Source organism: Procambarus clarkii, chromosome 45 (assembly GCF_040958095.1).
Source record: "Procambarus clarkii isolate CNS0578487 chromosome 45, FALCON_Pclarkii_2.0, whole genome shotgun sequence".
Taxonomy (NCBI): Eukaryota; Metazoa; Arthropoda; class Malacostraca; order Decapoda; family Cambaridae; genus Procambarus; species Procambarus clarkii.
Window position 1 is genome coordinate 18,691,341 of NC_091194.1, and position 27,934 is coordinate 18,719,274.

Below are 27,934 nucleotides of genomic sequence, written 5' to 3' on the forward strand. Positions count from 1 at the left end.
GCCCTGCCATGGACCAAACAAGCCATAGAAGAGGCGGAGCCCGCAGGAAGATCTCGGGTGCGACCACCGAACAGGCAGAGCCGGAAACCCAAACCAGCAAAGGAGGAGAAGGAACGTCAGCCGTACAGAAAAAATCCCAATGCCAGCGAGCACGTCAGGAGATCCGAGACCACGGCCCCGACTGAGACACGGAAGAAGGGACACTGCGAAACGCGGAAAAAGCCAACAGGTAGGGAAAGACAGGAACCAGAAATCCAAACCTGGCAAAGGAGAGCCAAAAGGCAGGCAGCAAACGGGAACGAAAGGCAAGCCAACAACACACAGTCGTTGGTCAGGTCCCAACACAAGACCAAACCGAAAAAAGTGCAAGGGGCGCCACCAGACCAGCACCCAAACCAAGGGGTATGAGCAAAGAGGAGACAACGGGAAGCAAACTGCACCACAGTGGGAGACCGAAGAACCAGAGGGGACACCACTACCACCACAAGCAAGACCCAGAGGAAATGAGAGGGTAGACAAAGACAGACCAAGAAACACAAGGGGCACACGTACCAGGGGACACAGGCAGAACGGATGCCCAATAAGCAAAAGAAATGACAGAAGGATTCCAGCGTCAGAGTAGGAGACAAATGGAATGCATGAGGAAGGAGGAAGGCTCTGTTGTATCTGCACTTGACTCTGCACACAGAGTCAAGTGCAGATACAACAGAGCCCAGTAAACTCAGGAAGCTGGACCCAAGCCGAACGACAGAAGACACCAAAACCCCAGAGCGCAACCCCCGCAAACACAATGAGGGAAGCACAACAAGCATAGAGGCCCTGTAAATGGCAGGTGAGTGACAGAGGGGCAGGACCAAAGAGCCAAAACTCAACCCCAGCAAGCACAACTAGGTGGAGACAACTAGGGGAGTAGAGAGAACCCAACGTATCTGGAAGGGTTAAGCCAGGCACTGCAAGGCAGGCAAGGCATGAGTGACCCAGAGAAAATCATTGTAACAAATAGCACAGACAAACAAGGTAAGATTCCAAGGGTTGACAGACTGTCAACCAGAGGCTAATGCCTCTGCCTTGTCTGAGGAGCTGGTCACTGGAGACAGTGAAGCAAGTCCCAGCTGCGTCCGGGTACAAGTGACAGGATGAACAACCCAGTGGGTTCTCCTCCTATTGGGGAGTGTTGAACACGCCACTATGGCAGTATGTCCACTCGCAGGATGAGTGGACACAGCAGCACATAAGAAAATACAACATTTTAGCCCAATAAACTCGCCCTTCGGAGCAAAAGTTAACAAAAAAAATTTTGGGAAGGCCCCCAGGAGGAAAACACGCAAGGGCCAAACAAAACGCCACAAACAACCCCAACATGCATCCCCAGTAACAAAACTGCATCAAAATGTCACCACATAACATCCTGACATAGTAACATGTACCTCATAACTGTCACCACCACCATTGTACCGCGTAACCTGGTGGAGGTCGAGCCTCGGGACTGACTCAAGCATGGGTTGGACATGCATACGAGTGGGACTGGATGGGTACAATGAGAAGCTGCACCGATGGGCCAAGAGGGCCCCCCTGCACGCACATGTGTTCTGTCGTTCACACATTTGCACCTCAAAGACCAAGAACCAACGCCTCGCCGAAAAAGACGCCAGGCCTCATAAACTCACCTGCAGAACATAGGCACGAACGTGTCACGACACAACGTAGCCGAGAAGATTCCGGGAGCACCGCCAGAGGAGGAAGGCCAGAGTCTCACATGCAGAAAGGGAGGGGAGAGGCGAAGGAGGCGCCCCACACCCATAACACGGGGAAAACTCTGGCGCCCTCCCTATAGCTGCAAGCCAGAACACCCCAGTAGCCATGGGGCACAGACTGGAGAAGAGCTAAAGGCGAAGCACCCCAAGAGAAAAGGATGGAAAACACCAGCACTTGTGCAAACCCAGTAGGCTCAGGAATCTGTACATCAGTTGATTGACGGTTGAGAGGCGGGACTAAAGAGCCAAAGCTCAACCCCTGCAAGCACAATTAGGGGAGTACACCGCCCAGACCAAAACAAACTCCCACTGCGCACGCGCACAACCTGCCCGGTGGGAAGGTGCCAACTAGAACTACTTCACAAGAAAAGTAGCCCAAACAGTTAGTGACTCGAGGAATTTGCACAGGAGCAGAAACAGCCCAGCTCATGGGAACAGGAGCCAAACAACAGGAAGCAGCAACATACATAGCTGGTGTACTCAATGAAGACAAGGAACCTCCGGCAACCAAATTGGGCTACAAGTAGCCCAATCCGGCATCCCGGACAAGGAGTATGGAAAGAAACAAACAGTGCAGAGACCGAGCACTGAGAAAAGATACAGGAACAAAAGATCGAGACAGGACCGAAAACCAAGAATAAGCCTGGAAGAGGACCAACAAGCCCTAGATAGGACCAGAGGGAAGCCACATCAAAAGACGACAGACGTTCCAATAATACGGGAAGTAGCGAAAAACTTTCCTGGACCTTCGAGAACCACAGAAGCAAGCACAAATCATAAAGACACACAAAAGCACAGCCACACTCGAGACCAAAAGTCATGCAGAACCCCCACGAAGAGGGGAACATGATGGGGAAGTTCCGTCCCAAGAAGAGTGGGGAATAAACAGAAAAGAGCACCCACCAGCAGGATGAAACCAGCGGACTCAAGTGACAAGGAAACGAGCCCGGGGAGGGGTCGACGCCCAACAACTTGTACGGAGAGGGGGGAAGGAAGAACCCCACTTCGTTGAACCACAAGCCTCGCTCAGAGGGTAGAACAACCCTGGCGGGGTCAAATGGGGCCCGAGGCCCATCAAGACAGCCCCTCTCCAGCCCCGGGAAACCACACAGCAGGCCCCGGGGCCTAGCCGTCCTCCCAAAGCCCCGGCTTCACAAGAAAAAACTGGGGCAGCCGCAAAAGTACTAAGGAAGGGAGCCCACTGGCAGACTCATACAACACGGCTGGAGGAACAGGCTCACATGCCCCCATCACTACCCCGCAAGGGGACTTCCCCGAGACCGCCCGAGTCTCAAAACCAACGAGGCCCCGCCCCGAACCCACAATGGTAAAAACCCGGATGCAGGGAGGAAAGGGGGGGGACCAGACTAGACCACAATAGGGAAAAGACAAGGGGGCGTGGAAGGAAAACGAAGCAACCAACAACCCCAAGCCCCGACACGCCAAACAAAACGGGGCAGCCTCGGGGCTTCCGGAGAGCAACCACCACCGAGCGTTGCCACCACGAAACTCAACCTGCAATGCCCGTCTGTGCTGCCTGTACCTGCATAGTCAGCATAAGTCAGGGTAATTGAGCCACAAACAAGTAACAAAACTCGCAGAACTCAGGGCCGAAGGTGCCACCGACCTCATAGGCAGCAGACGGAGGCAAGACCGTGAGAGTCACCCTGAGACAAGGGGACAGAGCAACCCACAAACTCGCTCGAAGTGAGAGGGGACTCCGGGGTCACATCCATCGGACCCCACACTTCCCCTAGGGGATTCCCAGGGTCCTGAGCGTTTACTATAAGAGGACTCGCGCTCAGGTAATCCCAGGCAGGGTACTACTAACCGGCGCCCAAATCTACCAAACAACTTTCTAAGAACTGAACCCCCGGGACGTGTACACTCACGGGGACCTAGCAGGGGGAACCACCAGAAAAGGAAGAGTACTCGATACAAAGGGGGAAAGAACCAAGGCAGATCCCCCCCTTCCCCAGCAGGTACACAAACAAAAAGAAAAAGAAAACCCCGCATGAGGACAGCGTACCCAGACGGAACAGAGCCAGCCGCTATGATTGGTGAAAACAAGCTGCCCAGCACCTTGCGCCCCACCAGAACAAACCACCCCTTACCCCAAGGTGAACAAGAGAGATAGAACACCCTATCACACAAAGGGCAGCCGAAAACCAAGCAGTAAACGGCCTAGCAGGGGGCAGAACCCAAGGGACTTGTGGAAGGGAACCCCAAGCCCCAAGGGCAGTAGTTACAAGGCACCTAGGGAAGGAAACCCTAGGCGCATGCAGCCCGAGTACTGGAGAATCACTCCCGGCTCATGCACCACCTAAAAGACAGTCACCACACGCTAGGAACAGTGCTGAAACAACCACCGGAGTCAGAGCACATGACCTCAACCTTTAGCATCACAGCTGAAGAACTGGGGTGTGGATCGCCAGCACAGGAGGTCTGGGGATCCCTCTTCCCCCTCCCGGGAAGGAGGAAGCTGCGCAGATGGCAGTGCGGTGACGGGTGACATCATATTAGTTTGCAAGTTTTTGTTTTGGGGAGTTCTATTCATTCGTTCGGCTTTTTGGTTGCAATTTTTACCAGAATAGGGGTTTGTTTTGGGACGCTTACCTTTCTGGGTGCCTGACCCGGTCGATGGCAGACATAGGATGCTTCCAACCACACGGGGATTTCTATAAGCCATTGCTCCCCTTGCCTCTCTAGAGGGGGCCAGGTTCTGGCTCGTGGTCCCCAGTAGGCCCAAAGAACTCCATACACATGACTGATGCCAAAGTCTGACATTAGCATATCAGCCTGGTAAGCTCCAGGGAGTCGTAGGGGCTCCCCCCAGAAAATCATATTTTTTTCCTGTCACAGACATGACACCTATATAGTATGTATATAAAAACCCGCTCGGATGCAAATGGAATGATGTGTGAAAATTTAAAAGCAATCGGTGAAGAACTTTTGGAGATTAACGATTATGAACAAACGAACATTTCCATTTTTATTTATACAGATTGCAACTACAATTACAACTGCAAAACATACATATATAAAATGTTTTCCATAAAGAAATGTTGCTAATGAATATAAAACATGAACAAACATATTTTTACTTGGGAAATACCCATTTTATAATACAGAATGACCTAAAACGAAAAAACTTAGCTGTACCCAACTCTTCCCAAATTTTCATAAAATATCTTAAAAAATAATCAAGAGTTGCCCACACAAATTAAGGAGGCCACTTGCACAAATCAAGGGCCACCCACTCAAATCAAGGGCCACCCGCACAAATCAAGGGTCATCCGCACTAATCAAGGGTCACCCGTACAAATCAAGGGCCCCCTGCACAAATCAAGGGCCACCTGCACAAATCAAGGGCTTCCAACACAAATGAAAGGCTGCCTGCACAAATCAAGGGCCCACCTATATTTTATTTACTTCTCTAATTGCTTAACAAAACATCTAATGAACTACTAAGCCATTAAATATTATTAATCTTTCACATTATCTGCCTAATTTTATAGTTATCTACTGATCAACTAATTTCTGTTTACATATTTTTATTGAGATGTGCAATTTAGGAAAATTGCTCCAGTAGAGGAGCTTGTTTTTCACAACATTGGGAGAAAGCATTGTATAGTTCTCATTGTTGGGGACAGGAAGCCTGTACTTAGACTTACCAAGGTCCCTATAGGATGGGTGGCAAACCTTTTTGAGAGCCTGAGGCCAAAATCTAGTCTTCTAAAATAATCTTCTAAAAACATTATCATGCATGCCTATCAGAACCTTAAGAAGATTATGTTTTATTATTATATTTGTATTTGTCATTCTTTATGGAGAACAAGAACAAAATGCTTGAAAGCACTTATAAAGAGGTCTATTTAGGCAATAAATGGACACTGCTTGAAAGAAAGTGGAGAAATTTCTGGTGGAAGAAAACAAGTTCAGCGGATTGAGTCAGGCACCACACGTACAACAAGTCAGGGGTACTTAAATGTGGGCAGCGGAAGACACAACTTCAGTTCACCTTCAGTCACTGCCTGCTCCACAAGCAAAAAATCCCACCCCCACCTCCCTAGACCCCCAGCTTATCATTTTCTCTAAGTGGGGGTGCAATCCAGCAGTCACAGGGTACACTTAGGACATCCACTCCTTGGATACACCCTTGTGTCATCTGGGGGGGGGGGGGGGCGTTGCTCCACTGGAACCCCCAAAGTGATACACTATTTTAGCTGCGGTAACTTATCTAGCAAATAATTATTCAAGAACATGTTTAGGGTTACTAAGCATAAACTTACACTGTTCAAATGAGTTACGGCAAGAATGTACAATTGACTAGGAACATGCAATTTGTAATTAACAATCTTTAATTCACTTATTCATAAATGTAATAATAAAGGCACAATTAATTTCTCTTGTTAACCGGAGAAAAATATAAATGTAAATATAGTAATTACATTTATACTTTTGTAATACTTATACTTACATTTATACACATGTAATACTTATATACTTACATTTATACTTATACATATATGCTTATTTATACATTAAATATAGTGGAACCTCGTGTGACGAGCGCCTCAATTTACGAGCATTGTGAATAACGAGCTCGCCGATCGCCGACAATTTGTCTTGATTGGTGAGCGCTCGTTTGATTAACGAGAAAACCACATAGTACGTTCCTGCTGCTTCTCGCACATTCTCAGACGCCTCCAACGAAGCAAATAAAATATTTTTTTGTTTAAAGATGCTAATGATGCTGGGATGTAAAGGGGTGACTGCTGTGATGTTGTAAAGCATTGACTTATTTTTGTAGAATAAGAAAAAATGACATTTTTTAAAAAATAGAACAAATGTCAAAAAGGTTCATTCAGTGTTTGTCAGGTAGGCTGTTCCACATTTCTTAAAAAAAAAAAAAAAATTGAAAAACAGACAAATGCCATAGAGGTTCGTTCAGTGTTAGTCGGGTAGGCTGCTCCATTATAATAAATAAATGAAAAATACAAAAATTTAACACATACGAACGAAAGAAAGATTGTCATTATGGAGCATCCTACCCGACAAACACTGAACGAACCTTTATGACATTTGTTCATTTTTCAATTTTTTTCATATTTTTTTTTTTTTTTTTAAGAAACATGGAGCAGCCTACCTGACAAACACCGAACGAACCTTTTTGACATTTGTTCTGTTTTTCAAAATGTTTCATTTTTGTTTTTGTTTTTTAAGAAACATGGAGCAGCCTACCCGACAAACACCGAGTAAACCTTTTGCACTGAAAAAAATGAAAAAAACCAGCGTTGAATGTAATGAAACGCCATTTTCAGGGTGAGTCCCGGAGGCTCCCCGGAGCTATCCCAGGCTGATATGCTAATGTCAGACTTTGGCATCAGTCATGTGTATGGAGTTCTTAGGCCTACCGGGGACCACGGCCAGAACCAGGCCCCCTCAGAGAGGCAAGGGGAGCAATGGCCTATAGAAGCTCCTGTGTGGTTGGAAGCATTGAATGTCTGCCATCGACCGGAACAGGTACCCAGAAAGGTAAGCACCGCAAAACAAACCCCTATTCTGGTTAAAATTGCTACCAAAAACCGAACTAGTGGATAGAACTCCCCAACCGAAAACAAGCAAACTAGTGTGACATCACACACCGCCGCGCCACTGTCTGCGCAGCTCCCCCCCTCCCCGGGAGGGGGAAGGGGGAGCCCCAGACCCCCCGCACTGGCTACCCACACCTCAGTTCTTGAGGCTGGATGTCAAAAACGCGAAAAACCGCCGACCGGAGGGAGGCAGGGATGCCGGGGAGCCTCCAGGACTCACCCAGAAAATGGCGTTTCATTACATTCAACGCTGGTTTTCTGGGGGGAGCCCCGTCGGCTCCCCGGAGCTAACTACCCACAGACAGAAAAAAGAGGGACTTACCCGGGAGGCGGTCGTCGCTCACCCCTCAACTCGAAGCCGAGACAACTGGCTGCAACCGCCGACCCAAAGCAACACAGGCCCGACGAGGCCCAGGGACATTCACAAGGTAACGAGCAGCCAGGACCCTGTTCGACCGCCAAAATCCCCGCGCCCGAATATCAGACAAAGACATATTCCCAAAGACGGCAGCAAGAGCCGCGAACTTACGAACGTCATGGGTACGGGGATAGACCGCAGGCTGGCTGGACTTAATAACCCTGCGGACGACCTGAGAGACCCGAACCCGCGAACAGGGAAGAAGGGAAACCGGATCAACCCACAGCGCGTCCCTGGACACAGAAGCTGTGGCGCGCAAATAACGGCGAAGCGCCACAACCGGACACAAAACATGATGCACCCCTGGCCTGACCAACCAAGCATCAACCACCCATGGACCCCTCCGGAACGCAGCAGTCTCATTCTTCGCCAGAAAAGAAGGAGACGGCTGCAAACGAACAAAACAATCACCACGACCAAAAGAGCAGAAACCCCTGCGCCGGAGGAGAGCATGAAGCTCCCCTACCCGACCCCCAGAGGCCAAAGCCAACAAGAAAAGTGCCTTGGAAAAACAATCCTGGACCGAAGGGGCCACAACGAAACGAGGAGACGAAAGGAAAGCGAGCACTCTGTCCAAAGACCAGGACGGCTCAGGCGACGCATGAGCAGGCCGGAGGTGAAACAAGGCACGAGACAGCTTGCGAAACGGCGCAGACGTAACATCGATACTGAAAGCAAGCTGAAGCGGCTCCGCCAGCGCCGCACGATACGAAGCAACAGTGTTAGGCATGATATGACGGTCCTGAAACAACCACTCGCAAAGCACAGTGCAGTAGCGACACCGGAGCCAGAGCATACGACCATCGCCTATAGCATCAGCCTCAAGAACTGAGGTGTGGGTAGCCGGCGCGGGGGGTCTGGGGCTCCCCCTCCCGGGGAGGGGGGAGCTGCGCAGACAGCGGCGCGGCGGTGTGTGACGTCACACTAGTTTGCTTGTTTTCGGTTGGGGAGTTCTATCCACTAGTTCGGTTTTTGGTAGCAATTTTAACCAGAATAGGGGTTTGTTTTGAGGCGCTTACCTTTCTGGGTGCCTGTTCCGGTCGATGGTAGACATAGAATGCTTCCAACCACACGGGGGCTTCTATAGGCCATTGCTCCCCTTGCCTCTCTGAGGGGACCCGGTTCTGGCCGTGGTCCCCGGTAGGCCTAAGAACTCCATACACATGACTGATGCCAAAGTCTGATATTAGCATATCAGCCTGGGATAGCTCCGGGGAGCCGACGGGGCTCCCCCCAGAAAATAAATGTAACAAATTTGAAGAAAGACAAATGTCATAAAGGTTTGTTCAGTGTATGTAAGGTAGGCTGCTCCATTATTTAAAACATTGAATATCATATTGATGTTTTTCGGTGATAGAATGGATTAATTTGATTTCCATTATTTTAAGTGGGGAAATTTGTTTTGAAAGACAATCGTTTCACATAACGAGCTCGGTGCCGGAACGGATTAAATTCATTATTCGAGGTTCCACTGCATTTACTTTTATAATATTTACTTATAATCGTAATATTTAAGAATTTTATACTTAATAAATAAGTACCTCATTGTAAGCGCACGTTTTCTTCCTGCACAGAAAATAACTCTTCTGGGCAGTTTTAACTGGTACAACTTTAGGAATTTATTTTATTAATAACTAGTAATTCCAAAGAAGTAAAATTATTAACAATAATAATGGATAACAACAATACAGTGGTACCTCGGAATGCGATTGTCCCTGTATGCGAGGTTTTCGGAAGGCGAGCAGTATTTACTCCAAAAATTTGTCTCAGAAGGCGAGGGTTACTTCGGGACGCGAGTTTGTTGATACGCGTACAGGCCGACCTAGCGCGTGGTGGTTCGGCGATCGTCGCCCCTCCGCCCCTCAGTTTACCATTGTCTCGCGCTCAGTGACTACCCCCACATCAATTCTTCTCGCGGATTTTCAGTGTTTTGTTGGATTTTTGGTGATTTGTCTATACAATTTGTTATTATATATCTCACCATGGGTCCCAAGAAAGTCAGTGGTAAGGATAAAGGCCAGAAAGCTCATGTGAGGATGACAATAGAGGAGAAACAAGAGATCATTCGGAAGCATGAGAACGGTACACATGTTGTTGAACTTTGTAGGCAGTACAACAAAGCCACATCAACAATATGCACTATACTTAAGAAGAAAAATAAGATTATGGGTGCTAAAGTGGCAAAAGGAGTAAGAACATTAACGGCACAAAGACCACAAATACTTGAAGAAGTGGAAAAGTTGTTATTAATTTGGATACACGACAAGGAGTTGAGGGGTGATAGTGTTTCGGAGGCCATTATTTGTGAGAAAGCCAGGGTGTTGCACGAAGACCTTCTAAAGAATACCCCTGCAACGAGTGATGCAGATAAGAAAGAGTTTAAGGCAAGCAGGGGCTGGTTTGAAAAATTTAGAAAGAGAAGTGGTATCCATAGTGTTACAAGGCATGGGGTTATGTGATGTGATTATGGAAGGGGACTCCCCTTCCAAACAGTAACTCCTCTCCTCCTCCCCCCTCCTCACCATCTTCCATACGCCTACAGCACTCGACAGCAAGGTAAGTAATAACTGGAACACAGTTTTGTAGGTTTATTTAGATGAATTAGGTAAATTAGGTATAAAAATTTAGTTTGATGTGGGGTTTTTGGGGTAGTCAGGAACGGATTAATTCATTTCCCTTTATTTCTTATGGGGAAATTAACTTCGGAATGCGAGTTTTCGGAAGGCGAGGCGTCTCCAGGAACGGATTAAACTCTTATTCTGAGGTATGCCTGTAATAATTTTTTACTATTGGTGAGGGTTTAAAAAATCAAATAGCCGCATTAGATGCTGCATGCCATAAAAATTTGCTCGCATGCCACCCTGGGCATGTGTGCTATAGGTTTGCCAACCTTGCCTTAGAATAAATACCGACCTTTCCCAGGATGCAACTCATAACAATTGTTTATCTCCCAAGTACTGTACCTGTTTTTCTGCTAGGTGAACAGAGGCATCAGGAGAAAGGAAACATGCCCAGTCACTTCTTCCCAACTGAGGCCTGAACCAATCTGAGATCCAAGATTGTGAATCAAGGAGGTAACACCACCATATGACAGTACCCTAATATTATACATAACTCACCACATGATAGAGAGCATCCTTTGGAATGAAAGCATCCTGCACAATGGTGAACTGAATGCTCATGGGTCGTCCGTATTCTTGAGGCTTGTGTTCTGGTGGTGGCATCACCCAAAATCCACTCGTTGTCGTTCCCTGGCCTCCACCTCGTACATACGGTGCTAAAGAAGACAGCATTATTGCAAGATGAAATCACAAGGATGAGACATATCTATGGAAAAATATTGAGGACATCTAGTGGGATCAATCACCCACATCCCTGAACTTCCCAGGCATACTCACTGCTGATGGCCTTGTGATAAATGAGTTACTTTTAGCCCATCATGGTCCAATCAGTAGTGCGTGTACAATCTCAGTAATGTGTATTATCTCACAGCATTATTATTAACAATACATGCTAGACTGACTGACTTTTAAAGTCAATAGCTTTTCAACCCTACTAACAATTATATGAATAGGTATATACTGTAACTCACAAATTATAATTCCAATACAAGGCGTGTAACTTGCATCATTTGAGCCTTTCATCTTCAGTTCGTACTCCAGCTGAGAGTCTATATCTCTCAGCGAGGGAAGTGGAGGGGAGAACGGATGCGAGTGATACCTGAAAAAATTCCATTAAGGTTTTACCTGGAGAGGATTCTAGTAGTAGTTATACTCCACCAGCCCATATGCTACTTTTTGAGAGAAAAGTTTCAAAAAATAATTTAGGGTAACCGAGGTCTGACAGATTCATGATTCCCATTATCGGGGACTGGAAGCCTGCATTTAGACTTATCAATCCACCCTACAGAATGCAACCCACAACATTTCCCTAACTCCCTGGTTCCTATTTACTGTTAGGTGAACAGGCAAAATCAGGTGAAAGAAAACATGCCCAATTATATTTCTGTCTTCTTATTTCAGGGATTGAACTTAGGATCCTCAATTGTGAGTCGAAGACATAAGCCACTGTACTACAGGCCTATTACTTTCCCCATGACCCACACTGTTGCTCTAGGTCAAGATTTTAATAATTCATTGTGTCAGGGGACAGACAGTCAATTTATATATATACACACTACATGTTAGGCTTATTTCAAGTTCACTCCCCCCCCCCAACTGCGGTCAAATTACTGACCCTTCCCAGGATGCAACCCCCATAACAAGCTGATTAACTCATGGGGTACCTATTTACTGCCAGGTGGACAGAGGGATTAAGTGATAGGAAACATGCCCAACAATTTCTGTCACTGCTTGATGGGGGTTCTTCTACTCCCCAAGCCTGGCCCGAGGCCAGGCTTGACTTGTGTGAGCCTGGTCCAACAGGCTGTTGCTTGGAGTGGCTAGCAGGCCCACATTATCCAGCACAGCCCGGTTGGTCCAGCACTTCTTGAAGAAGCCTGTCCTTCCTGTCCGAGATTCCAACCAGGAATTCTCACTTGTGAGTTGAGAACAAACCCGACTGTCCTACCGGGACCCTTTATGGTATCTTGTATTAACAGGATAAAAACAACATTTATGGAGACATTCGGCATTTTGACTGGCCAAAACTCACTACTCAAATTTTTTTTAGTGCAGTTGAACTCATTCTCAACTCACAATTGGGGAATCCCAGGTTCAATTCCTGAGCAGGACAGAAATGGTTGAGCTCAATGGTTGAGCAGAAATGTTTCCTGTCAGCTAATGCCTCTGTAACCCTAGCAATAAATAGGCACCTGGGAGTTATACAACTGTTGTGGGGTTGCATCCTGGGGAGGGTCAGTAGTTCGACCTTGGGGGGGACCTCAACACAAGCCAGAAACATATGCAGTTGTTACGGTTATCTTCTGCATAGCAATAGATTCGGCCTGTTCCTTACCACCTACACATCAGCATGCTCCAACATCAAGACTCAACTTCAACAACAACAATACATGCCAAAATGTATTGTTTAGACACACCTTCCCCCCTCCCTTCCACCCTACCTTCCACGAGAGACAGCCCACTTGCCGTCTCGCCAGTTCACTCAACACCAGACAAACTATCACGATGGTCGTTATCTTGCCGGCTTCTCGTCTACAACTCCAGCATTCGTGCTAAAATGACGTCACCACTCAAATATAAAGGCTTGCCAGCATCCAGCACAGCATATTACCCTTCTAGTGCTCATTGCTTCCACATCTATCCTCACTTACAAGTGACGGTAGATGCACATAGCATTTTGTATAAGTTTACCTTAACCTTTGTTATTAACGTTAAATTTACATGTATATATTTTTTTATTGTGTTTAAGCCAAGCGAATAAGGGGTTTTGTTTTTATTAATTTTTACTTATCATTTTGTGTAAAATTAAAGTTTTTTTTTGTTATATTAAATGTATAAAGTTTTTATTCACTTGTTTTTTGTCCACAATTGGCACACAGTAAAAAATACCAGCAGTTTTATTTCATTTTTTTTTATTCATGTGAGTTTGGCACAACACCTGCCAGAATAGTTACTGCTCTATTTTAGATCATGTCACACAGTATATACACAGCTTCCTGTTCCCACTGAAACTAAAATAATTAAAATTAACCATATACTGTTATCTGTTTTTAAAACAGGCACATCGACTATTTTGCTACTTTTTTTTTTAAGTGTTAAAAAAATTTGACTAACTATCCAGCCTGTTTCCTCTCGAGTTGCCACAAAGGACAGAAAATGGTGTACTAAAATGCTTAAACCTAACCTATTAACCACTCATAAAAAACATGAATTTTTGGAAGCCGCTATAATTTATAGTACCTTTGTACTCACCTAGTTGTGCTTGCAGGGGTTGAACTCTGGCTCTTTGGTCTTTGAATTTGACCTTTGGCAATCTTCACATCAAAATGTAGTCTATTATGTGAGAGGACAGATTGAAATACATCCCAACAAGAGATACATTAGGTGTTGAATGGTAGGTAACGTAGAGTCAATTTTAAGTTTTTATAGCAATATACACTCACTTCTTGCTCATACCTACCATCCAACAAGCGATAAATTCAGTTTTTCCATCTCGGCATACAGCGCCTGTTCAACTACTCTGCCTTTCTCCCCATCTCCCAACCGGCACCGCACTGGTAAGGCGTGAGACACTATCAAGTCTGCAAAAGATGAATCAGTAAGAGCATTATCATGAATGGAATTTGCAACTTGTATATAACAAATTTTCTCTAAAACATTTCAACTACTAACTATATCCACATATGTAAGAGTTACGACTACCAAGAAAAACTTTAAATGCGTGTTGACGAATCTACATACTTGTGGTCATCACAAAAGCATGGCAGTTACCACTTGTTTGCACTGAGAAAAAAGAACATGTGGAATAGATCAGAGTTGCCTTAGGAAGTATTCACAATCAGGAAAGATTAGGAAAAGATAAAAAAAAAAAATACGAAAAAGGAGGAGTGGGAGGACGGGAAGTGAAAACTAAAAAGATATCAAATGAGATAGAGAAACAGTTACTGATGCATCTGATAATGGCAGCTGTCATGAACACAATACTGTTGGATGAGGACTACAAGCATATATACAATCATGTTTCTGACTTCAACTTTTGCTTTTTATTTTCCTTTGCAAGACTTAGAAGTACTGTAATTGTCTTAAAAGGCAATAGCAGCATGACCTTCAATTACTCACTATGATTCGTGACATCCCACTGCCCTGCCAGGTATCCAACAACCTCCGATGTGGTGAGGTGAGCGTGGATATCAATCATAGCCATGGCTGACGATGACATAGTGACTGTGAAGGGCTGCATTCGTCCCAGAGATTGGAATGAAGTTAATTCAACCATCGTGTTCATGTCACTGAAAAACAGTTAAGGCTGTACAGGTATATAATCTTTACAATTCCATGCTAATCAATTTCCACCATATATTTGTCAACCCAATACCATCACATTTCCTTCTAGGACAACATTTTATGACTGGGTCAACAGAATACTTTACATACCAGTAACATTTTCTTAAGACATCATATAATGTTATTCATCTTGAATCATTATAGTCTTGGGATCACACACATTTCACATTACCTCTTGTAATTTGATAACTGATGAAAACTAAACAGGCAATTTACCATATTTGCTTTTTTACAGCTCCATGTTTACCCTCAGATTTGTTTTCTTAACTGTTTTTACCCCTTAATACCTCAGTTTTCAATAATCTTAGGTTATTTAGTAATGTTTAATTATTTACTGAACAAAAAATTAAAATACTGAAATTTGCCAAAAGTTAATTCATCTGGGACTTTTTAAACTAAATTTAAAAAGTCATATTGTTTCAATATGCAATTATTAGTTATACAGTTAAGATACAAACAACTGCATTTGCCGGTGCAGGACATAAGGATACTTTCTGGAAACAACTAGCGTTGGATTTAATGAAACACCAGTTTCTGGGTGAGCCCTGGAGGCTTCCTGAAGCTGGTTTACTGATTAAGTTCCATACTACTTGAGTGTCATCAGTCGCAGAGTTCTTGTATGCCTACCAGGGACCATGAGTCAGAACCTGGGCCCCCTCAGAGAGGTCCAGGGAGCAATGACCCATGAACACTTTACATTTAAAGTATGTCATCTTGCCATCGAACAAGGAAGGATCCAAGAAAGGTAGGTGAATAAAAACAGACTACTGCCTGGTTGCAAAATACAACCTATGCCCTCAAATTATTAAAAGAACTCCCCCACAAAGAAAACAAACAAGTGAAACTTCGTCCAACTAACCTCCCTGCTCGTTAGCTCCACCTCCTCAGTCACCAGCCAATTTTTGAATGACAAAAGCCACCAACTGGAGTGAGGGAGGGTGTCAGGGAGCCTCCCGGGCTCATCCGGAAACTAGCATTTCATTACATTCAATGCTGGTTTTCTATGGGGAACCCCTTCTGCTCCCTGAACTAATTACCCACAGAGAAGGAAAAAACAGGGGGACTTACCTGGGAGGTGAAAGCACCGCAGTTATCAAGACTATGTAGAGACCTGGCCACGCCAGATGCCCGAAAGCAACACAAGGTCACAGAGGGCCAGGGACATTAACCAGATACCTGGCAGCCAAGACCCTATTAAACCTCCAAAACACCCCGTGCCCGAAAAGCATCCCAAGACATGTTTCCGAACACAGTTGACAGAACGGCATACAGTACTTTTGTACATCACAGGAACGAGGGTGGACCACAGGTTGATTAAACTTAACACTTTCGCCCGGGCATGACGCAGCATTGCGTCATCCGTTTACTGGCGGTAATACCGGGGATGACGCAGCATTGCGTCATCCACTTTAAATAATCGCCAAAAATCAGGTTTTTATCCGATTTTTTTGGGACTGGTTTTAAAATGCGTGCCGATGTCTTCCCATTTTCTTTGTTGAGCCTCGTGGCCCTCAGGCGGCTTGGCACATGCCGTGGGCCCATTGTTTTCGCTCCACTGTTGTGACCAATGTTGCCTCCACTCGCATCTCAAACGTGAACATTTCGGCTATTTTCCGTGGCTATATTTCTTACTGCGGCTTTAGAAACTATCTACGCTTACTCCACAATGGATAGTGATCATGAACAAGGCCCTTCCAGGAAGAAAATTGCGAAAGAAAGGCTTGAAAAGGGCGGGAATTGGGAGTGTAGCTTGAAGGCATCTGAGCGCTCACTTACGGCTAACGCGTGGCCCGTCTTCAACTCGTCGGCGGTTGTAGCGTGACCAGGTTTTTTATTTTATATGCTAATGTTCCTATAGAGAATTCTATTGCGAACCCATTGAGACCAAAATGAAAGACCTAGGACGAAAATTGAGGTGACCAGAGTGAAAATAGTGAAAACATTTTATCGCGTTTGCGCGCTTTTGGGTAACTCGTTCGCACTTTCTCTGTTTGCTGCGGGTAATTTGCCGGGCTTTTGGAGTTTATATGCATTTAGTGCTGTAGAGAATTCTATTGCGAACACAATGATACAAAATTTAATCTCGTAGGACGAGAATTAAGGTGACAAAGTTGAAGAGAGCATACACTTTTCAGAATTTACGCGCGCTCCCGTGACACCCTGGGTCCCATATCGCACAGTTGAGGGGTGGCGGGCGGGGTGCACGAGTGTTAATGCCAATACAGACAACCTGAGACACATGATCCCTGGAACAGGGAACCAGGGAAAACCAGAGCAACCCACAGTGTGTCCACTGACACAAAACTGGTGGCCTGCAAGTAATGGTGCAAAGCTGCTATTGGACTTAACACATGATGAACCCCTGACCGAACCAACCATGCATCCACCACCAAAGGACCCCTAACCCCTATGGAAGCCCGCCATCTCACTCATCACCAGAAAAGGAGCAGTTGACTACAAGGATCAAGACGAAAACCCCAGGTGCCGGAGAAGAGCTGAAGCTCCCCAACTTGACCACCAGAGGCCAAAGCCAACAAAAACAAAGCATTCCAAAAATAATTCTGAACTGAAGGGGCCATCATATGGATGAAAAGAAAAGAAAGAACCTGGTCCAAAGACCAAGCAGGCTCAGGCAGATCACGAGCAGGCAGGAGGTGGAAAAATGCACGACCAAGCTTTTGGAATGGAGCAGAAGTGATGTCCACCCTGATCACAAGTTGAAGTGGCTCCAGTAATGCCACATAATAAGAAGTCATAGCAAGCGGTACGAGACACCAATCCAGAAAAAGCCAAGAAAGAAAGAACAAAACAACCTTGTCGGACACAAAAGAAACCCAATGAAGAGAACTGAAAAAAACAGAGACCCCTAACAGCAAACAGTCTGGGAGAAACTTTGGCACACCCTAGCTATCTGAAGAGCTGGTTGTGCCAGCCACAGTGCACACCACCAACAATCCCTTATCCAGGGCAAGATGGAAAGCGTAAAACCTCTGACACACCCCAAGGGCGAAGACCACCATTAGTGAGGAAGTCTTCTAATGGAGAATGATTCTTGAATGCCCCAGTGAAGATAACCCTGGCCATGCAGTGCAATACTTACTGAGCACCTAGGGAAGGTGACACCTTAGGCTCATGCAGCTTCAGTACTCTAAACTCTGGCTTACACACAAGTTCGTAAAGAAATACCACTGCAAAGGGCAAAAACACCAAAGAAAACAGAAATATGGAGTCGGAGTGACACCGACACCCGGCACACTTCAGTCAAAAACTGACTGGTGGCAGCCCGGCTAACTCGGGACAGCAACCCCCCCTCCCCCCAAAAAGAGGGGGAGGAGGCTACTAGAGCTAACGTGCAGGGGAGTTAGTTGGGGCGAATATTTGCTCATTTGTTATATTTGTGGGGGAGTCCTTTTGATAATTTGAAGGCGTAGGCTTCATTTTGCAACCCGGCAGTAATCAGTTTTGATTTGCCAACCTTTCTGGGTGCTTCCCTGGTTGATGGCAAGATGACAAACTTTACATTTAAAGTGTTCATGGGCCATTGCTCTCTGCGTCTCTCTAACGGGGTCAGGTTCTGGTACGTGGTCCCCGGAAGGCATACTTAAGAACTCTGTGACTGATGACACTCTAGTAGTATGGCACTTAATCAGTAAGCTAGCTTCAGGGAGCCAACAGGGATCCCCACAGAAAAATCTAATTTAATGTTTCATCATACATTTCCTGGAAATGATGAAAAGTGGGTTTGTAGGGGGGGAAATATATGATTTTGTGCATGAAAATAATTGTACTGTGTACTTGGGTGGTGGGGAACCATAAATGTGCATCTTATCTGCAGGCAAATATGAGTTATTTTTTTTGCTTCCCAGAAGAAACTTACTGATTGGGATGTCTGTTGCCAATCAGCTCAAACTCGACAATCTCCTGCTCATGAGGTCCATCGCTGTCACTGTCAGTCATCTCCTCTTCATCTAAAACAGCATCAACCATTAGAAAATAAACATTTGAAAGAAGACTCGTTTTTCAACATACAAGCTATACGAATTTTACCACCAATAACTGTGAATCAATGAACACGCAGAAGTTTGTGGTGAAAATTACTCTACAACATACGTTTCCAGGAAGTATAATTATTTTCATTTTATCTTTGCAAAAAATGTATTTTCATTTTAAAGGCTTTGTTTATTTATAGACAGCAGATTTTAAACAAGCTGGAGCAGTTAATGAATCATTATGTCACAACAACAGTTACTGGGTATAGTATTCTGTACATACAGTACAAGAATCAGGATAGGAGAAGTACAGTGGTCACACATATGAGAATCAGGTACTTTAGGGGGCACACTCATTGATCACTAAGGCAAGACCTTACTGACCCCATGTGTGTTCCCAGCAGTGTGACCATGAGTGTTCCCAGCAGTGTGACCATGAGTGTTCCCAGCAGTGTGACCATGAGTGTTCCCAGCAGTGTAACCATGAGTGTTCCCAACAGTGTGACCATGAGTGTTCCCAACAGTGTGACCATGAGTGTTCCCAACAGTGTGACCATGAGTGTTCCCAACAGTGTGACCATGAGTGTTCCCAACAGTGTGACCATGAGTGTTCCCAACAGTGTGACCATGAGTGTTCCCAGCAGTGTGACCATGAGTGTTCCCAACAGTGTGACCATGAGTGTTCCCAGCAGTGTGACCATGAGTGTTCCCAACAGTGTGACCATGAGTGTTCCCAACAGTGTGACCATGAGTGTTCCCAACAGTGTGACCACGAGTGTTCCCAACAGTGTGACCATGAGTGTTCCCAACAGTGTGACCATGAGTGTTCCCAACAGTGTGACCACGAGTGTTCCCAACAGTGTGACCATGAGTGTTCCCAATAGTGTTCCCAGCAGTGTGACCATGAGTGTTCCCAACAGTGTGACCATGAGTGTTCCAAACAGTGTGACCATGAGTGTTCCCAACAGTGTGACCATGAGTGTTCCCAACAGTGTGACCATGAGTGTTCCCAGCAGTGTGACCATGAGTGTTCCCAACAGTGTGACCATGAGTGTTCCCAGCAGTGTGACCATGAGTGTTCCCAACAGTGTGACCATGAGTGTTCCCAGCAGTGTGACCATGAGTGTTCCCAACAGTGTGACCATGAGTGTTCCCAGCAGTGTGACCATGAGTGTTCCCAACAGTGTGACCATGAGTGTTCCCAACAGTGTGACCATGAGTGTTCCCAGCAGTGTGACCATGAGTGTTCCCAGCAGTGTGACCATGAGTGTTCCCAGCAGTGTGACCATGAGTGTTCCCAGCAGTGTGACCATGAGTGTTCCCAACAGTGTGACCATGAGTGTTCCCAACAGTGTGACCATGAGTGTTCCCAACAGTGTGACCATGAGTGTTCCCAGCAGTGTTCCCAGCAGTGTGACCACGAGTGTTCCCAACAGTGTGACCACGAGTGTTCCCAACAGTGTGACCACGAGTGTTCCCAACAGTGTGACCATGACTCCAGCAGTTTGGCTTCCACCACCTATTACCTAACTTGTTCCAACAGTTTACCACTCTTTTTACAAGAGTGAATTTTCATATATTTCTTTGGCAGCTTTGTTTACCGAGTATAAATCTATGACCTCTTGTACTTGAAGTTGGTCTCACGAATTCTTCCCTAGCAATTGTATTAATTCCTTTTACTGTTTTGTCCTTAGCGATTACATTGCCTCTTTTTCTTCTATCTTCTGGTTTTAGCATATTAAATGCATTTAACCTCTCCTTGTAGCTCTTGTCTTTCATGTCTGGGAGCCATTTAGTTTCATGTCTTTGCTCTTTGCACCTTTTCCAGTTTGTTGAGGTGCTTCTTAAGATATGGGCACAACACAACCACAGTATATTCCAACTTTGGTCTAACAAAAGTCGTGAACAGTTTCTTTAGTATTTCACCATCCATATATTTAAATGGAATTCTAAAATTGGAGAGTTTAGCATAGGCTCCTCACACTATGTTCATTATGTGATCCTCAGGTAATAATTTTCTATCTAGAACCACCTCTAGTTCTCTTAATTTATCAGAATGTTTTGAAGATTTTTTACATAATTTGTAGGTTGTGTGGGGTCTATGTTCTCCTATTCAACATTCCATAACATGGCTTTTATTCACACTAAATTCCATTTGCCAAGTAGTGCTCCATACACTTACTTTCTCCAGGTCTTCTTGAATGCCGACGATTGTCTAAGTTTCTTATCTTCCCTAGTATCTTAGCATCGTCAGTAAAGATGCTTATATGATTCTGTATTTCATGTAGTAGGTTGTTTATGTATACAATGACGATTAAAGGTGCAAGAACTGAACCCTGTGGTACTCCACTTGTGACATTTCCCCAGTCCGATACATTACCTCTGATTACTGCCCTCATTTGTCTGTCAGGCAAAACTTTTCATCTATGTCAGAAGCCTCCCTGTCACTCCTCCAGTATACATGTTTGATACCTGCTTGATGGGGTTCTGGGAGTTGTTCTACTCCCCAAGCCCGGCCCGAGGCCAGGCCTCACTTGTGAGAGCTTGGTCCAACAGGCTGTTGCTTGGAGCAGCCCACAGGCCCACATATCCACTGCAGCCCGGTTGGTCTGGCTAATTCTATGTTCTAGTATGTTCCAGTTTCCGGCTACCGGCTACTTTCCAGCATACTGGCTAGTATGTTCCAGTTTCCAGGACAACCTCTTATGAAGAACTCTGTCAAAAGCCTTTTTTTTTTTTTTAGCTCCAGATAGATGTAGTCAACAGAACCATCTCTTTCCTGGAAATTCTGTGGCTCTATCATAGAAACCGAGTAAATTCCTTACACAGGATCTTTCAGATCAAAAACTATACTGTCTGTTATTATATCATTTTTCTCCAGGTGTTCTACTCATTTAGTTTTAATTATTTTTCCAATATTTTGACTGTCACACTTGTCAGTAATACAGGTCTATAATTGAGGGGGGAGGGGTCTTTTCTGCTGTCACTTTTGTAGATTGGAACTATGTAAGCCTTTTCCCACACCTTTGCTAGGACTCCTGTACACTGGGAAGCCTGAAAAATCTGTTAAAGTGGAATGCTGAGCTCAAGTGCGCATCCTCTCAGAACCCATGGTGAAACTTCATCCAAGCCAATTGCTTTGTTCTTACTTAGTTCCTTGAGCTTTTTTCCACTCCGTCTCTAGACAACTCTGTGTGCTCTATGTTGTTCTTGGGAATTCTTATTGTGTCTGGTTCTCTGAAGATTTAATTTTGGCACAAACTCACTTTGGAACTGTTCATTTAATGTTTCACCCATTTCCTTTTCATTTTCTGTGAATCCGTTTCCCATTTTCAACCTCTGAATGTTATCCTTTACCTGCAATTTGCTTTTGATGAATTTATAGAATAGGTCTGGTTCTGTTTTACATTTGTCCACTACCCCTTTCTCAAAATTTCTTTCCGCCTCTCTCGTCACTGCTGTGTAGTTGTTTCTCTCGCCTTTGTATCATTGGTATATTTGGGGGTTTGACCTCTTCCTATATTGATTCCATTTTTCTGTCTTTTGGTCTCAGGCAGGCTCTCAATTTCTGTTGAACCAATCCTGTTTCCGAGTTCTGCATCTGTTTTGGTTTAAATGTTTTTGTGCCTTTATCATATATTTCACAAAACTTGACATACATCTCATTTACTTCCTTGCCTAACAGCAAGTCTTTCCAATCAAATTCCTTAATTAAAGAAATGTCTGAGTTCCCCAAATTGTCCTTTCCTGAAATTAGGTTTTTCAACTGCCTCAACTTCCTCACTCTCTTCCAGATTATAATGCATTGCATACTTTTTTCCCCAGAGGACATGGTCACTTTTACCCAAGGGAGGAAGATACTGAATTTTAAATATCTCTTATTTTTTCCTGGTGAATATCAAATCCAGCATGGAGGGAACATTCCCTTCCCTCATCCTTGTAGTTTGTTGTAATGTGCAATGTGTTGTAATCCTTGTAAAGTGTTGATGCATGAATGTTTCCAAGATTATGTTTACGAATCTTCAGGTCCAAAAATCCTCTGCTCTAGCTTCATATGCCTCTCAGTCTATGGATTTCAAGTTGAAGTCACCGACTACCAACAGTCGTGAACTATCTTTATCCGCTCTGGATAAAGCCATATTCAGACTGGCCCTAGTGTGACCAAGAATGTTCCTAGCTGTGTGACCATAGAAGGAAAAGCCTTGAAGGAGAGGAAGGCGACAAGCTTAGATCCCTAATATAAACTTTTCAATGGCAACCTCTTCATATTCTGTATATCTGTGCAGCTCTCACTCTTGCATGCACATTACTACTGCTGTTGTTGCTCTATGAGAAGACTACACAATGAGACGACCAGAACATGATTATCAATGAGAAAACATCGAGGCCATACCATGGGATACAACCTATGTCCCTGGAATCCCCCATCACCAGAATACTAACCCAGTGCTTCACCCTCTTTCTCAAATTCAAGTTGTTTCTGCCTGTAATAATTGTTCTTGTAGGAGTCCAGCTTCTTCCCACGGTACCGTACCTGACAGCAGAAAAGAAATTATCATGCAGGTCATTATAGCCTCTAAAGACATGTGCTACTTGATAAGCCTATGAATACATCGTGCCTCTTTACACACGTTACAAGTTAAAACATGGCACAATCCACCTGTGTTGAATATAAGGGAAGCTAACATTTTTTAAACCAGTACAGAACTATTGAGTGATGAACTTGAGACTAGTATGGCTGCACTGTCGCTGTTTAATAAACAAATCTTTGAGGATTAAAGCTATTTTCAAAACTAAATAAATGGAATAACAATATTAAAATGCATGCATGAACAATAACAAACAAGTCACATAATAGACAAAAAAAAGGCTAAACAAGGAATGCTGTGAAAAAAAATTACACATATTAGGGAAGTCGCTGGTATTGGTATTATAACCAGAATACAAATTAAAATAATCTATGCAAATTGTTGACAAAATAATTACATTGACTGTAACAATAACTGAAAAGACTACTAAAAACTATTATAAATATTGCAATACAGTACAGCAATTTGGAATGAAAATACAGTACAAATAAAATCAGAGTGAATACACATACAGTATGGGTAATGTAGACTACATACAAAAAATTTAAAAATTTTGAATAAAATCAGTTAACACCATCTACAATACATTAGACACAAGATGTGAAGATACAATCAGTGGAGAGCCAGGACCTCAATCTATTCAACGCTTCACATATTTAACAAATGTAGGTCCATTAACTTGGGGCCTTATCTGTATTCACACACAAAAATAATTTTCAAAACAAGGTTTTTGTCCTATATTGTTAAATACCATGCCCTTAGCATAGGAAAAATGTTCGAAAAATCTTATCACTGTCAAGATGACAGATGGCCACAGATGACCAGAAAAGTTCACTAGATATCTAGCAGCTATAAGAGGCCTCAAATACTGTGATGGGAACACAATGTACCAGCAGGAGTTTTACATGTTGCAAAGTAACTAAAACCTATTAGGATGTCATGTGAAGCACAAATCAAACACCTGAAGTTGGTATGTGCATTTCAAGGGTTAAAATTTATGTGGCAGACTGTCTTCATACCTATACAAAGTACACTTGTTCATGCGAGATTCTGAAAGATCACACCACACGTATGTTCAGACACCCTTATCAATAATAACCGAAATCACAAAAAAATGATGTATCATTGTCTGAATCAGTCACCAATGCATATTTTTTGTCTCAATCACTACTACGCTGGATACAATACCTTTATATATTACTTGGCTATTGACTGATTTAACTATTCTGAACAACACACACACCAGCTGCTATTAACATTTTTCAGATATTGTGTGCTACTGAATCATTGGGTAGCACAATACTTTACTTATATATTTCCTCCTTATTTAATTTGGTACATACAAAATCTAATTTTTCTTTGTGGTAAGAATGAAAGATGAAGGGTATTTTACTTTGGAAAGATCTCTTTACATGTTATTCAATTCATCAAACAAATTAGGAACAGAAAATATTCACAAAGCATGTCGAAAAAAACCAGCTTTGAATGTAATTAAACGCCAATTTCTGGGTGAGCTCCGTCGGCTCCCTGAAGCTATCTATACCGATACAGTGCCACACTACTTGGAGTCATCAGTCACAGAGTTCTTGTAGCTTACTGGGGACCACAAGCCAGAACCTGGCCCCCCCCCCCTCAGAGAGGAGAGTACTGTAGTAAACAATGGCTCATGAACACACTACATTTAAAGTGTCATTTTGCCATCGGCTAGGGAAGGCACCCAGAAAGGTAGGCGAATCAAAACAGACTACGGCCTGGTTGCACAGTGCGACCTACGCCCTCAAAATATCAAAGAACCCCCCCCCCCCCTTTCCACAAAGAAAAAACAAACAAGCAAAACTTCATCCAACTAACCCCCCCCTGCTGGTGGGAGGGGGAAGGGGGAGCTGCCCCGGCTTGCCAGTCAGTTCTTGAATGATAAAAGCCGCCAACCTGAGGGAGGGAGGGAGGGAGGGTGTCAGGGAGGCTCCGGGGCTTACCCAGAAACTGCTGTTTAATTACGTTCAATGCTGGTTTTCTGTGGGAAGCCCCATCAGTTCCCTAAAACTAACTACCCACAGAGAAGGAAAAACAACGACTTACTAGGGAGGCGTCAGCACTGCAAGTATTAATCTGAGGAAGAGACGTTGGCCACAACAGACACCCCAAAACAACACAAGGCCACAGATGGCCAGTGTGGGGTTTTCTATTTTGCTTTCCCGACTGCAATGTGTACGTCGCCAATGTACATGTGGCAGACGCTTCACGAAGCTGTCAGAATCAGCAGAGAAAATACGAGAGCAACCGTACAGGGCCTAAGAGCAAGGTCGAGTTAGAGTCCTTGAGGGTCTCTTCTCAGACTAGCCTCACCTGGTCCTGGTCCACGTTGATCGCTGGAATCTCCTCAATGCTTTAACACTTTAAGGGACTCCTAGGGCCCTCATCACATTTATAGTTTAGTGAATAATAGGCAACTCTGTGTTGAAGACACCTGGAGCTGAAGGCTTAAGTAAATAGTTGGCAGTACAGTATTCAGAAGTGGTTCAACGGAAACACCACATAAAGCTTAACAGTAGTTTATTTACTAACTTAACCACTAATACAAAGGGTGCTTGATTTACTTTAGATTGGCATCAGAAAGGCTATGGTTGCATTAGCGAGACTCTTGACGTCTGGCTAATCGATTCGGATCCACTCGTGGAGAAACACCTAACTTAACACAATTGACAGCCAATCATTAACACGGCAAACCTAACTGCTGGTGTGCAAAGGGATCACAAGAGTTCCAACTGGATACTTGGGTAATGATGATGTGCAATAAATCACAATGGCACTGTCAGTGGGACAGGCAATAACATGCACAATAATAATATCACACAATAACTAAATGTGTGGTGTATGTGAAGCTCACATTCACAGACGAGTGTAATGTCGTGATACCACACAGATAAACACGCATACACCGTCGGGTGTCTAGGTCTCCACCTATACCTGTGTCAGGTATAAGAAGGTGAGAACTGTGATTAATCCCTCAGACAAACACAAACAGACACAATAAAACAATGACAAGATCTTGTACTTACAGGTAGGCTACCTCTCTTATTCACTCACTCAGGCACATTTAAGCAAGAACTCGTAGGTGGCCTGACAGCTGGTTTCGCTCGCTCTGACGTGTGACCATTGGCGACAGGCTTTCCCACAAACCGTACTTGACACGGAGGGTACTCGCAGGAGGGTGTGCTGTATGTCTAACAGACACACGCACACACTTGATGGCACTGACGGTGAGTAAGGTGGTGACGTCACGTGCGACAGTGAGGCAGGGCGGCGGGGGACTCGAGGCTAGCAACACGCTCTGGACCGAGTGGCGGCTGGCGGCTGCAGGTTATATGGTACCATGCAGTACACTGTGGTAAGTCACACAGGTTACTCAGGCAGAAGCACTCCTTAGTTCACTCTAGGTCGCTCACAACGATCTCAATTTGTCACCAGGGGTTTCCTGATACCAGTCTGTTTCACTCTGGTGATTAATCTTTAGGCTTCTAAACAATATACTCACGATCGCGATTCCGGGCAAATGTTGGTATATCGAAAAAAAGCTGAGTTTAACTTGATGGTGAAGAATGGACGATGTTCAGTCTATTGGCCGATAGACAGAACAGGACATGTCCACTAGCTATGAACTTCCTCATGTGAATACCCTTGCAATAGAATGCAGAGCTCCTCGTGTTGCACAAAAACAAGGGGTTACAATTGACCAATTGCATTGCAGCAAAAGAGCAGAAACCAATCATATTGATTGTTCCATGATCAGTAGCAGTGGTGACGTCATGAACACGTCACAGTTGTTATTCTCCATCGCGCTGGTTGAGGCTGACCTCAGGGGTCAGATCTGTCGCCTCGCTGGCGTCCCCTGTCTCTCTCTCTCTCTCTCACGCTTCGCACCAGCCAATGTACTCTGACCCTATGGCATGGATGCTTAACTTCCTGTATCTACTTCCTGCCTGGACATACAGCGGCCTTCATATTATAAACGTATTCCTGGTTAAGTGGGCATCCTGGAGATGCCCAACATGACAGTTTACTATCCAGGGTTAACAGAGATAGGGCCTGTGCACGAGATTGGTACACTGTGCACTGCAATGAGAATTCAAGTCAGCTGTGGGATAATCTTGAGAGACCATCCTCTCACAGCCAGGAACGTTCACAAGATATCTGGTGGCCAAGATCCTATTAAACCTCCAAAACCACTCTTTCCCTGTAGAATTCCAGCCGAGCTAGAACCTGGAGCAACAGTTGGACCAGGGGGAAAAATGTACAGGAACCTCCATCTTGATCAGTCCGGCCAAAAAGCATCCAACGCAAAAGCCTTGCAGTCAGGGAACGGCACCATATACACAGGACGATACCGAGACCACACCGATGAGAAGAGGTCCACCTCTGGGTGCTTGTACATCTGGTAAAGCCAAAGGAAGGAAGTGGCAACGACCGTCCATTCTGTGGAAAGAGATATGAAGTGTGACAGACTGCCTGCCAGGACGTTGGACATTCCCTGAACGTGAAGAACGAGGAGAGCTAAACACTAAGACCTCAGCAGAAGAGCTACCTGAAGTGGCCAGCTCCAAAGAGCCACGGACCAAAGAGAG

The 27,934-nt window shown here is 44.7% G+C and overlaps 1 protein-coding gene across 4 annotated transcripts in view; it reads right to left on the reverse strand.

Moving 5' to 3' along the window:
* The window catches only part of LOC123769729 (MPN domain-containing protein), a 110,029-nt gene that overhangs the window by 26,980 nt on the left and 55,115 nt on the right, over nucleotides 1-27,934 (reverse strand). For 3 of the 4 annotated variants that reach the window (XM_045760954.2, XM_045760956.2, XM_045760953.2), the window contains 7 exons: nucleotides 23,167-23,257; nucleotides 18,612-18,702; nucleotides 14,510-14,679; nucleotides 14,132-14,173; nucleotides 13,851-13,971; nucleotides 11,362-11,489; nucleotides 10,889-11,046 (listed from right to left, as the gene is read on the reverse strand). In XM_045760954.2, coding sequence (XP_045616910.1) covers nucleotides 10,889-11,046; nucleotides 11,362-11,489; nucleotides 13,851-13,971; nucleotides 14,132-14,173; nucleotides 14,510-14,679; nucleotides 18,612-18,702; nucleotides 23,167-23,257 — 801 coding nt within the window. The remainder of the gene's footprint in view (nucleotides 1-10,888; nucleotides 11,047-11,361; nucleotides 11,490-13,850; nucleotides 13,972-14,131; nucleotides 14,174-14,509; nucleotides 14,680-18,611; nucleotides 18,703-23,166; nucleotides 23,258-27,934) is intronic. The other variant, XM_045760955.2, reaches the window with a different exon arrangement.